The sequence below is a fragment of the Lepidochelys kempii genome, chromosome 2 (genome assembly GCF_965140265.1).
Source record: "Lepidochelys kempii isolate rLepKem1 chromosome 2, rLepKem1.hap2, whole genome shotgun sequence".
In the NCBI taxonomy this organism is placed as follows: Eukaryota; Metazoa; Chordata; order Testudines; family Cheloniidae; genus Lepidochelys; species Lepidochelys kempii.
In genome coordinates, this window is record NC_133257.1 from 160,884,226 (window position 1) to 160,898,103 (window position 13,878).

At 44.3% G+C, this 13,878-nt stretch overlaps 1 protein-coding gene across 10 annotated transcripts in view; it reads left to right on the forward strand.

Moving 5' to 3' along the window:
• PTPN3 (protein tyrosine phosphatase non-receptor type 3) overlaps positions 1-13,878 on the forward strand; it is a 277,972-nt gene that overhangs the window by 192,627 nt on the left and 71,467 nt on the right. For all 10 annotated transcript variants that reach the window (XM_073332642.1, XM_073332646.1, XM_073332643.1 and 7 more), the window contains 2 exons: positions 11,094-11,117; positions 13,563-13,761. In XM_073332642.1, the coding sequence (XP_073188743.1) occupies positions 11,094-11,117; positions 13,563-13,761 (223 nt within the window). The remainder of the gene's footprint in view (positions 1-11,093; positions 11,118-13,562; positions 13,762-13,878) is intronic.

Genomic DNA, 13,878 nt, shown 5'->3' on the forward strand with positions numbered 1-13,878 from the left:
TTTATTTAATATCCATTAGCCCACTGTGTAATAACACAGGAGCTTTTTTTTACAGGATGCCCATAGGGATCAGATTGGTTTCGGGTAAAATATAACACTTTTTTAGTGAGTACTGCAACTGAATACTCCTGGTCCTGATAGGTGGCTTGCTGTAAAGAGGTTTTGTTCCAGAACGGTGAGTCCGTTCTTTTCTGCTCTTTGGTGGTGGCTAATTCTGCTAGGGTCAAGGGTAGCATGTCAAGGGGCATTCCCGTTTTGGGGGATAGTGGAGTTGGAGCACACACCCAGCAATTAGTCTGGTTTGTTAAAGTAGCAACATGGTGCGCAAGCAAAACAAAGGAGTTATGCTCCCGATATGCACAATTTGGAAATACCAATACAAAGAATAACAATGTTACCCAATTAATTATTACCAGAGTTTTTTTAACCCAAAGTTTTTAATACCTGGGTGGGCCCATTTTAGCATTAAGGTGCCCGCTATTTGTGTCTTTTAAACAGTAGCTTTAGCCCGAGATTGTCACTAGATGAGGAGTCAGCAGGTTGGACGGTCCACTGTTCTGCTGACGAGGGGGCAGGTACTGCCTTCAGACGAGAGTGATGGATCCAGTTTTTGTGTCCCTCGATTTTTGCCGCTGTATGGGAAATCAGCAGGACGGTATAGGGTCCTTTCCACTTTTTTTGAAGAGGCTTGTCTTTCCAGGTGCGAACAAGCACAGAGTCACCGGGCTGTAAGGAGTGAACGGGAGAGTCCAAGGGGAGAGGCTGGGAATCCTTGGTATACCTGTGAAGAGACAAGAGAACAGCAGACAGGGAACACATATACTGTGACAAAAAAACATTACCCAACTTTTATTCCCCTGACAGAACCGGGGTGCCATTTATGGGCCATGCCCTTTCAAACATAATTTCAAAGGGACTGAGCCCTAATCTACCCTTTGGGAGAACGCGGATACGGAGTAGGACGAGGGGCAAAGCATCAGGCCATCGCAGTGAGGCTTCTTGGCACACTTTTGAGAGATGCCGTTTAAGAGTCTGATTGGTCCGCTCCACTACACCACTGGCTTGCGGTCTCCAGGGCGTATGGAGTTTTCAGGGGATCTGTAAGGCATGTGAGATGCTTTGAATGATTTTTGACGTGAAGTGTGTTCCATTGTTAGATTCCATTCACAGGGGGAGTCCAAAGCGAGGAATGATTTTTATAACAAACTTGAGGGCCACTGTTTTGGCAGTGCAGTTACGGCATGGGAAGGCTTCTGGCCATCCGCTGAACCGATCCACTATAACAAGGAGATATTTGAACCCTTGGGTCCGGGGAAACTCAGTAAAGTCTATTTGCCACACTTGTCCGGGGCCCGGAGTGGGTTCTAGGGCAGCTGGTGGCACAGGATGTCCCGGTCGGGGGTTATTCTTTTGGCAGACTAAGCAGTCCGCTTGTACCTGGGCAGCCAGGGGTCGGAGTCCGGAAGTGATAAAGTATTTTCCCATTAGCTGGATAAGTGCTTCCCTGCCAGCATGAGTGGTTTGATGTAGTTTCTGCAGCACTGGCCGGATTAGGCCCTTTGGTAAGAGGACCTTCCCTTCCGGGGAATGGAACCATCCCTCCTTTTCCTGGAGACCGAGTTTGTCAGTTAGCTGTCTCTCCTCCCCAGAGTACTGAGGGGTTGGAAGCTCCCCTACTGATGGGATAAGGGCATGCATATGGGCGTTCTCAGTCTGAGGGGATGGCAGGGTGGCAGCATGCTTAGCCTCTCTATTTGCCCGGGCGTTACCTCTGGCCACATCTTGATCTTTCCTTTGATGGGCTTTACAGTGTACCACCGCCACTTCCGAGGGGAGTTGTTTGGCTTCTAGGAGCCGGAGGATTTGGGGCCCGTACTTGACTGGGGAGCCTTGGGCTGTCAGCATTCCCCTTTGCTTTCATAGGCCAGCATGAGCATGCAGCACACCAAAAGCATACTTTGAATTAGTAAAAATGTTGACCCGCTTTCCTTTTGACAGTTTAAGTGCACGGGTCAGGGCTATTAGTTCGGCAAGCTGGGCAGAGGTCCTAGCAGGCAAACCTTCAGCTTCCACAGTGTCATGGAGGGTCACAACAGCATAACCCGCCCTCCTTTGCCCATCTATTACAGTACTGCTACCATCAGTGTACCACTCATAATTTGCATTTGGGAGAGGTACATCCTTTAAATTCGGACGGCTGGAGTACTGGACATTTATGATTTTTAAACAGTCATGTTTTTGTTTCTTTGTTTCTGGCAAGAGAGTGGCTGGGTTAAGGGAGGGGCAAGGCTGTAGGGTGACTTCAGAGTTCTCTAACAGCTTAGCCTGGTACCGAGCAATCCGAGCCTGGGTGAGCCAAAGCCCTCCCTTTGCTTTCAATAAGGCTCGGACCATATGGGGAGTATAGATTTGCATAACCCCTCCCAATGTTAGCTTCTCGGCTTTCTTAAGCAATAGGGCAGTAGCTGCGACCGCCCGTAAACATGCCGGCCAACCCTTTGCAACCTGATTCAATTGCTTAGAAAAATAAGCCACAGGACGCTTCCATGCTCCTAACAGCTGTGTAAGCACTCCTAGGGCCACCCCCCTTCGTTCATGTACATACAACTGAAACGGCTTAGAGAGATCTGGCAGGCCCAGAGCTGGGGCTTCCATCAATTTTTTTTTTTAGGATTTTAAATGCCCTGTCAGCCTCTGGGGTCCAATAGAAGGGGTCATGATCTGCTCCTTTTACACAGTCGTACAGGGGTTTAGCCCACAGTCCAAACTCTGGGATTCATGTCCTGCAAAAGCCTGCCATACCCAGAAATGCCCTGAGCCGCTTACGGTTACTTGGGGTAGGAACTTGACAGATAGCTTCCTTTCTTTCGCTTGAAAGCTGACGCTCCCCTTGCTGTATGTGAAACCCGAGGTACCGTACCTCTGGGAGGGCAATTTGAGCCTTACTCCGTGCTACACGATATCCCCGGAGTCCAATAAAATTCAGGAGGCTCACGGTGGCTTTAAGGCAGGGTTTTTGGCCCATAGTGGCAATTAACAAATCATTTACATACTGCAGAAGGAGAGCCTCCTCATTATCCCACTCCTGTAGGTCCCTGGCCAGAGCCTGGCCAAAAAGGGTGGGAGAGTTTTTAAATCCCTGGGCCAACACTGTCCAGCAAAGTTGCTTTTTAACCCTTTTTCGGTCCTCCCACTCGAAGGAGAAGATCTCCTGTGATGGGGTGGCAACTGGGATGGTAAAGAAAGCATCTTTTAGATCAAGAACTGAAAAATGGGTATACTGTCCCCCTATAGAAGCCAATAAGGTGTACGGGTTAGGGACAAGAGGGTGCAGAGTCTTAACCCGTTCATTGACTGCCCTTAGGTCCTGTACCAGCCGATACGTGCCATTAGGCTTCTGTACGGGTAGAATGGGAGTGTTCCAGGCTGACTGACATTTCCGGAGAATACCATACATTAGGAATTGATCTATAGTTTTCTGTAAACCTTCTCTGGCTTCCCTCTTGATTGGATACTGTTTTACTTGCATTGGGCCTTTTTCTGGTATGAGCTGAATAGTAATAGGGGTCTGGTGGGTGGCCTTTCCTGGAATCCCTGATGCCCACACGAGGGGGTATACCTGGTCTTCCCACGGACTCCATTCTGGGGCTTGCATGGCTGAGGGCTCAACTGCAAGGGTCATGATCCAGGCATTCTCAGGGGGTAAGGTAAGGGTTATTTTGTCCTCAGTAAAATACAGGGTGGCACCGAGGCGACAAAGTAGATCCCGTCCCAGCAGAGGTGTTGGACACTCAGGGAGGTATACCAGCTTGTGGGATATAGTCCTGTCTTTTAAAGCACATTCCGCTGGGGCATACACTGGGCACTTGGTGTCCCTGCCTGTGGCTCCCACCACAGTAAGGGAATCTGCTACTGGCAACTGAAGAGGCTGATTTACGGCAGTTCGGGCCGCTCCAGAGTCCACTAAAAAATCTATTTCTGAGCTTCCCACCCGCATCTTTACTCGGGGTTCCGGGGGTAGGGTGGTCCGTCTTTCCTGACACCCCTATTCCTGCTCCACCATCGCCATTATAGGGGCCACCCCCCTTTTCTTTCCTTTTTGGGCACTTATTTTTCCAGTGTCCCTCCTGTTGACACAGGGCACACTGGTTGCGACCCAGTCGTCTCTCCTGCAGGCCCAGACGGTCGCGTCCACGGCCCCTTCTCTTAGTGCCTGCCTGTACCGCTGTTACCATTAATTTTACTTGCTTTTTTTTTTTTTTTTGTCTTTCTCAGACTATAAGCTCGGTTTGCAGTCTCTAAAATTTGTGCCATGGTCATACCCATTAAATTCTTTTTTTTTTTGTAACTTTCTCTTAATATCAGGGGCTGCTCTGCTTGTAAAAATTCCCTTAATAATTGACTTAGTTGCCTGATCATCGGGGTCTGCATTAGTGTTCTGTCGAATGGTGTCCCGAATACGCTGTAGAAAGGCCCCTGGGCTTTCTTTTAAATCCTGCATTACTTCATATGGCTTTGCCCAATTATTATGTCGGACAGCCGAGTGACGGAGTCCATGCAAAAGCAACTCCTTATAGGAGGTAAGGCGGGTCATATCCCCATGATCATTTGGATCCCACCTGGGGTCTGCTCGGGGGACTTGTGCATCCGGGTCAGGGACATTAATACGATCCCGGTCGTACCGTCTCTGCGCCTCCTCCCTTGCCTTGGACACAACCTGTTGTCTTTCAACCTCAGACAATAGGGTTCGCAGGAGGACGTTACAATCATCCCAGTCCGGCTTGTGACTACTGAGGCACCCCTCAAAGACTGATATAAACCTGCTTGGGTTGGTGGAAAACTCTCCTGCCTGTGCTTTGAAAGCAGCCAAATCCACAGGATTAAAGGGCACATGAGTATAAACCTGCATAGTTGTGGCAGGACGCCTGTCTGATCCAGACAGGGCGACTTTAGTTTTGGTGATTAAGGGGTATAGGCCAACCATTGGGGACTTACAAGGTGTGGGTGTAGGGGCCGAAGGGGACACCGGCTCTGCCATTACAGTGGGGGTGGGGGTCTGGGGACTAACATTAGCTGCTACCGAACCAGTTGGAGTCAGATTACAGCGCTGTAAAATATCTGGTCGAGTACATAAAGTCAGAAACAAATGCGCATACATATGTTCATTCCATTTCCTTGTTCTCTGACAGAACAGGAGTAACTGAAGGATCGTGTTGTAATTAATTGACCCTCCTGGTGGCCACCACTCCTGGTCCTCTAGTTGATATTGAGGCCAGTCAACTGTACAGAATCGTTTTAATTGGCTCTTAGTCATCGGATCCGCACCAAATACCTTCCAGTTTGCTAGAATGCACTCTAGGGGCGTACACCGTGCCCTAACCTCTGAGCTCTGTCCCTGTCCCATACCTACAGGGTAACTCTGGGCGTCCCCAGGTTCCAACAGAGCATATAATTCGGATTTTAAAAGGTTCCTACCTTATTTAAGGGACCGGTTCTTCACCGCCGTCCTGCAGCTGCTCCTCCCCCACGTCTAAGGGACCGGTTCTTCACCGCCATCCACAACTGCTTCTCCACTATATGAGTGCGTTGCACCGTTGTGCCCTCTGGGGTCGATCAAATCGCGTCTCCTCCGAGGCCCCCGATGAACTCACCAGTGCGCACTGGGCGTCGGTTCTCGCCGCAATCCTCGACCTCCAGGAGGGGTCCGGGCAAGGCTAAATTGCAGCCTCGAGCCCACCCAGGGACGCCAAAAGCTGTTACCGGCACCCAGTGCCGAGAGGCTGAACAACAGCTTGAGTTGGTTCGTTACCCGGTGTGCTACACCCAATAATTACAACGGGGTGGAGAAGCAGAAAAGTTTATTTGAAGCTTTAAAAAGGTACAGGGAGATTTGAATTTCAAATCCTGTACAACAAAGCAGGAAGTTACATAGGCTTTTATACATTTTTTTTTTAGCATACTTATCCAATAGCAAGCTGCTTTAAGTATCCATATAGCTAGCCAATCCAGTTCCCAGCTAGTTCCCTAATTCTCTGTATCATTTGTTAAACTATATATAAAGCTGCTTTATTCAGCATTGTTTTTTTATATTTCCCCTGTTTGGCCTTGCTTAGTTTCAGGCAGTCTGACTCTGCAACATACTGTTGCAGATTCTCAGCATAACTACTGTGCGTGCCTCCAGGCGGGGGGGCCAAGGACACTTGGGCCTAGCACGCAGAGCTGCTGCGAGTGCCTCCAGGCAGGAGGGGGGGGGCAAGGACACCGGGGCCTAGTGCGAGGGGGCTTCATTGACACTCGTGGTCTTTCATCCCCTCGAGTTACCTAGTGGCCATGCCCCAGTGTTCCCAACAATTTGATTGACCAGTTTTTTTAAAAAAGAATTATTTTGGTATGGCACCTCACTTCATGTGAAAGCATTAATAGCTGATTTCCTTTTAAGTACATTTTAAGTTTATGGATATTCTTGGTCTAGATAAAACTTAGTCCTGCCATGAGTGGAGAGGACTGGACTAGGTGACCTCTCTAAATCCTTCCAGTCCTATGATTCCAGACACTATGGATCTAGTTTGCAGCAATGCTCACTTATGGCTTTTACTTCCAGATGGCATTATATAATATAAACAACAAGGACTCCTTGGTGTTTTTGTGGATACAGACTAACACGGCTACCCCCGATACTTGACATTATATAATATAGTTGATCTGTTTTAAACAATTGAATGCAAAAATACTTTTTTTTCTGTTTAAAGTCCATTACCCTTTGGCGTTCATTATTGTATTTTCCACAATATCACTTAGTTACTTCTAATTTAACCACCACAGTTCATGTAATTTTTTTTTAACTAACTGAAATACACAGGTATATTTACACATGCTATTTCTAGAGATAACTACTATATAAGGATGTAGATAGCTGTTGTCCCAAGATCCACCATCTGCAGAGTTGTAGATCAAGAAAGGCTTAGCCACTTTTATTATTAACATATGTTTATAACAACAGCAGCAATTTTTTAAGAACCTTTCAGGGACATATCCAAATAAATAATAGTCCCTGTCCTAAGGATTTTACAATCCAGGTTAGATACAGTGATAGGACGCAGGGAGATGACATCACATTGAGGAGGAGAGGGAGACATACACAAAACAAGGTGACAAAGTTGCTTGCAGGTAATATGATATTTAATCTGTTTAACTTAGTTGCTTGAACAGACAGACAAAAAATAATCCTTGGAAAAGCCATGTGTTCACTGTGTCAGCTCCCTGAAACCAATGCTCTTTGAGGTCCCTAGGACCTGTCCCAGGAAGTCATAATTTAGGACATTGGCTCCCAAAGTGTAGTCAGCAGATCCCTTTCTTCTGGTTTGTAGAATAAAATGTCTAAGCAACAAGTGGCCATGGACTAGGAAGTTGAAAGAGGACATTGTAAAAGAAATGTAGACTAAGTGGTCTGTGGAATACAATGTGGAGAACTACTCTCATATAGAATATCTCCTCCCCATCGTGATATTCACTATTCAATGAGAAAACCTGGATTTGTGCTGGAAATGGCCCACCTTGATTATCATACACATTGTAAGGAGAGTGATTCCTTTACATAAGCTATTACCAGCAGGAGAGTGGGGTGTGGGGGGAGAGAAAACCTTTTGTAGTGTTAAACACCCATTTTTTCATGATTTGTGTGTATAAAAACAAACGTCTTCTGTATTTTCCACAGTATGCATCCGATGAAGTGAGCTGTAGCTCACGAAAGCTTATGCTCAAATAAATTGGTTAGTCTCTAAGGTGCCACTAGTACTCCTTTTCTTTTTGCGAATACAGACTAACACGTCTGTTACTCTGAAACCTGTCAATGAGACTGCAATCCCTAGAATATGGCCTGGGGGTGGGGTGAGGTGGGGTGTCCACTAGTGCTTCTACCAGTGGTGGTGTGCAGTTAGTTCCTCCGTGCTGGTTTTCTATTACCCCTTAACCATATTCTGTGGCAAGGCCAATAGATGCTGTAGCATTCTGGTGCAGCACTAGTGGGATGGTAAAACAATAGTAAATGTAACTCTGTTAAACTCCCCTTCTTCCTGCACCTCAGTTTAACTCTTTGCTGAAGCACAGATTAGAGTTCTGTCTGGTAATGCTACAGCTGTTGTATGTGAAACCCTGATAACAGGTGTTAATAGTTACCAGTCCATTTCAGAGAGAGACTACCATACACTGTCTTACCAAAACATTTAATGCACACAGTAAACAGTATAAAATATGGTAAATGGTATTTGGAAAACTATGAATAACTTTAAACAAAAGCTATTAGTAAATCTATTGGTGTTTGTTTTACAGAGTTCCCCACTTTGTTTCTGTTACATACATTAAAATATAAAGATTCAAGATAATATCTCTTATACTTCAGTGCGCGCGCACACAAATACATTCCCCTCTGATTTTCTCTGAGATGTCTCTGTAGTGTGGCCATAATATGTTCTGTGTGTCACCTGGACTCCCCAGAGCTTGAGAAGAGTGGGAACATCTGTCTTTCAACACTTCAGAACCTGTCAGCAAACAGTCTGAGGATCTCCATAGCTAGTCCTATTCCAGCCCTTGGGTTAACAGCTGACTGCTCCTCAGTTGCCGAGGAAACAGAAATCTGCAGCTTGCATTCAAAATGGTACTGATATTGGGATCAGCATATAAATCATCCATTCCCTCGATCTCTGTAAGGCTCTCATTCTATAGGGCACCATCTTCTCCCCATAAGCGCAGCTAAGTCAGGCAAGAATTTAAAAACCCGCACCACACTAAGCTCTGCTCCATTCTCTCTCTTTAACTGAGGCAGAATTGCAGTTTAGAGCAGTTAGCTGATAGCTAAATGTAAGTTCTGCTGGCTCTGTAGCCTCTAGGGCAACAAATGCTCACCCCAGCTCTCCCTCTGGGTCTATGACACAGACCACAGTGGACAAAACATCCCAATGGAGGGCTTCTCTAGTAAGTAAAGCTGGAATAGCATTGCTCTGCATCCAAAGTTCTACATGACTGGGATGCAGCCCTCACAGCACATCTCGTGGTCTTACAATGATCAGCTGCTGAGTCCACGGGGCTCCCTTTTTAACTCATATATTCATAACCTGCCCTTTCCCCTCAGCCACCTGATGCTCTGATAGGCTCAGCTTTTGGAGGGTGACCCGCCAGGCGGATTGACCACAATGAAAAGTTCCTGTACAGATTCAGAAACAGCTACTGAGCATGTCTAGTAACTGCCACACCCAAGTTCTGAATGCTCTGTGCCCTGACTAAGTTGCCCTCCATGTCCTTCCCACCCTCCAAACTGTTTCTCTCCTTTGTTGAATCAAACAAGTTCAAATGCTGCAGTATAAAGCATGTAAGTTACACAGGCAGAAGATATATTAAAAATAGGTCTTACTGAATTAAATCTAAAAATGAATTATACACTGGATACAGTATTCCTCTTGTTTAATTTGCTATTTTAAAACAAATTCATCTTCTGCCAAACTTTTTTATTCAGAATGCAGAACTGTCTTGTAAAGGTCTTCCGGAGGGAAGCTAGAGGTTTTGTCAGCTGAGAAAGTTTGGGACAGCAGATGGATAGGACCATGGGATAAGGACATTAGTTGTACGTTTCAGTGATCAAAAGTGAAATATTTAACACTGTTGGCATTTTAAATTGTCTTTATTAGGTTTCAGGTTAACACATCATTGAGATAAAGGGAACAATTTACACTTCCGGAAATGTTTCAGGCTGTCTGCAGTCATCTCTGTCCAATTTGTTTGTATGCTTGGTTCATGTTACAGAAGAATTAGAAATGTAAATATTTGTTAAAATATTTTAAAAGAAGGCTTATATTTTGGAGCACAATTTATCAGCAAATTCCATGGCAGCAAAATCACAAAGCACATCTCCTCTTGCAGAAAATGACAAAGCCACCAATTTTTTCATCTCTGGACCTAGATTTAATGATCTGGCCCTCTTAAGTAAAAACCACCTTGATAGAACAAAATGTGGTGGAAAACTTTCAGTAAGAAAACTTTTTTCTGACTTTCCGAAGTAGGCAGTTCCTTCTAGGGTGTTTCTTCTAGATCTGTATTCCAAATCCTCTTCCAAGCTGCTGTGTTGGGGTTGGGAACCAGAACCATCAAGGTCGATGCCTCTTTATAGTTGGATGGAGCTGTTGGTCTTGCTCTATACAACCCTGTTGGTTCCCAGGGACCACCAGTGATCTGTGGAGCAGTTGATGGTCCACAGAGTGCTGATTGGTGACACGGTGCTGGCTCTTCTTCTTGCTTTCAGTTTCTCCATCATATTGAGAAAAGCTAAACATATATTAAATACTCTCCTAGTCTTTTCCATTTAAGCAATTGCTGTAGTTGACACAGGGATTTTATGATTGCAGAGAGGAGCGGAGTGATTTATGCAATCATGAATGTGCGAGGTGCTGTCCACAAGTCAATATCTCTATTGAGATGTGGATCACATTTGGAAAAATCCCTGCTCTTCCTAGTCAAGCTGCTCTGTAATGAACATCAATTAACTTGCCTTTGCTTCCTGTACTGTATCGTACACATGTGCATGCAGTTATGCTTTTGTCTGCAGGCTTTCTGTATAAGCAGCCATTCTGCCCTGCATTTTGGGGACAAGTATACTGCAACTCTGCTAACTGCAAGGGCTGTGCCACTTTCATTTGTGTCTTCAGCATGTGGTTTTTGCAGAGCATCAGCAGTGCCTTCTGTAGTCTTTGTGGGCCATGACAAAGAGCTCCATCTTGAGTGATAAGGAGTATTTTATTAAACAATCTGAATCCTGACACTGCTGTGCACTAGTATAATTTATGATTGCAGATAAACTTTTTTGTTAGCTGGCTTTGTGGTAGAAATGAAATGCTGGGGTTAGTTTAATATTTCTTCAGTGATCCACAAAATCTTTAATTATTTTCCCGGGTTCAGGTTCTACTTCCTGTATAGAATTAAGTCCTTAAATTGCTATGAATACAGCCCTCAGGTCTTGAAATTGTTTTTTTAGATTAGAATTGTGGTATACTTTGTTCCAATTCTCCTGAAGATATTTATCCTATGTTCGCTTATTGTTTTTACAGGTCATCTGAACAAGAATCACCAAAGTGAGTTTTCTTATAAGCATACAGACATTCTACTGTTGAAAATGGGGATTTCAGATATGAAGTAAAATTATGAATGAATGAAATCTTTGAAGCCTTTCTATTTAAATAGTTAGAAAATGTCTTAAAAAAATCTTTAAAAAAAATCTCAAAACTAAGCTTTAGAAACATGTTGAATTCTAACATGCCAGTAAGCATCCAAACATCGTAATTTGCAGTGTCACTTCTTTAAATTGCTCCGTAGAATATATAGTAAAAGTTTAATTATGCTAAAATCTGTTGGTGATTTATCTGGTAATTCTTTATATAGTACCAAAAACATTAAATTAAGCAGTTTGGAAGTCACATCCATCCCTAGTGCTGTTAACTTTTCCTGCACTGGGGAATCATTATGGACTGTAATCTGATGTTACAAGAGAAATGTGAACATTTGCTATATTCCTCAAAGATTATGTTAGTGTGATCCACTTACACATCTAACTTTGGTATCTTTATAATACTGATTTATATTTGAATCATAAATATCTTGAGGTATACAATATTCATAACAATAATTACTAGAGAAACCAAAATCTTACCCCACTAAGCCCGAGAGACTACTGTTTTGTATGTCATTAGACTGCTGACAAGAAGATCCCCCTGTGCATCTCTGCTGCTACAACTTCCAGAACACAGTGCTGAAATGAAGAATACCTAATCCTTCAAAGTAAACATGTACTCCTTCTTGTATTAGTGTAAAACTTCTGCCAATCTGCTCCAACTAATCCTCCGCTGTTCAATACAAGAAGTGAGGTAGTTGGAGTGCATGCAGATAAATGCTGGAACTCAAATTTTTGCACACCACTACAAATAATGGCACATTCTCTTAGAACTTCCTACTTATTATTGCACCCTACCTCATCCCGAACCATTTCCAATGGCTCTTTCCAGCTCCAGGAAACAGAGTTAAAATAGCATTGTAGGGATGATGTGTACTTTAACTTAATTTTCTATGTCTTGGTTTTCAGAGGGTTGTTTTTGTTGCTCTAGCTCTTCTTGTCCTGGTTTTCAGAAGTTTGGGTATAGCTGAATTCAATATTCTGGCATGGCAGAAGGCACTGCTGGGCAACCATAACTGCATTAACGAGGTTTTGGTGAAGTTCATTTCCTTGTCATTTTTAAGAATAGTTTCTCAGTATCCCCATGTTCCACAGCCCAGCTCTTTTTTTACTTCCTCTGGCTCCTTGTTAATGATTGCCTTGGCCACAGGATGCACTGGCTAGATGTTAGTCACTTCACTGCCTCTGCATCATCTTTGTGACTTCTTTCTCTCTGCCTGTATCACAGCCTGATTCTCCTCCACAGGGAAGGGTGGGCATTGGAATGGGACCCACAGGCTATGGAGCTGGAGAGAGAAGGCAGGAACTATGCAAGGACTAGCCTGGAGTCAGTGGGGAACGTTTTTTGAAGAGAGAGGGTTTTGGGGGACAGAATTCAAAGCCCCCAACGTTTCCTACTGCACAGCTTTCCTTTGCATCCCACTCTTTCCTGCACTGCTCCAACAACCCTTTAATTGCTCCTAAATTCTTCCCCACTGCTCAGAATTCCCCACCACTGGTCCGACACTGCTCCATGACCTCCAATGGTCACCTCCTCATGCCCACTGCTCTCACTTCCCACCCCCGCAAACCCCCACTACTCTGAGCACTGTTCCTCCCTCATCCTTGCCAAGTCCACTACCCCAGACCTGGGCCTAGTGTATGGGGAAGGAGCTCTACACATCCATCTGTAGCATAGGAAGCTCAGAGAGGTGTGAAGTGGTTCATTAATATCAGTGAGGTGTTCTGTGCTCAATGTCCCCCTACTATCTCAGCGCTGTGTACTGTGCCATTTTACTGAACATGCTCATACCCAGCTCCCCACCCTTCCTCAGTTTTAAAGGGGAAACAGAAAAAGGAGCTATAGATATGAGAAGGCTTGGGGAGGCAGAGATGAAACTTCTATAAACTTTACCCTTAATAACTTTTTCAGTATTTTCAATATTGCTTCCCCAACAGCTGGATAAATGCCAAGTGGCTGAGATCAGTTTCAAGAGGATTAGAGGCATAGTTTGAGCCCCAGATGTACGCAAAAAAGTTTTAAAAAACCAGATGATTTTATCAACAGATGTTGGGTTTTTTTGAGGGGTAGCGCATATCTCATGAATGCCTTGTTCAAATGACCCCAAATTTTGACCAAATCACCTTATTCCCCACCCCCATGAGGCATGGTAAATTTGAAGATAATCCAAGTAATGGATTTTAGAGCATTTAGAATAGTCTGCTGTTAAATAGAAAGTGACGCTCAACTTTAACTGGCGCTCTGCTATAAGAAGTTGACATTACATGTTTGTAATTACTACTGTATGTTGAGTTTAGACCCATGAATATCAGTACCTTTTTAATGTACCTTCTTTTTCTTTTAATGAAGGAATGTATTGGAAAATAGTCCAACACAGAACTGTCTGACTCATACCTCACCTGTTGCCTTGTCCCAGTCTCCCAATGGAGTTGGTAACTTTTCAGGCTCTTATCCATTGGATGGGGTGGACAAACAGTTTTTAGAAACATATGACAATGTCACCAAAGGGAGCTTAACAGAAGATTCCAGTCAGTACTACTGTGAGAAGGTAAGTTGTTTAACGGAGAATGCCTAGTATAAATGTGCATCCAGTCAGTGAGATAAAGCATTCATAGGGTTATTCCAGCAGTGTTAACTTGACTGTTGCACAATTTACATGTTTAAT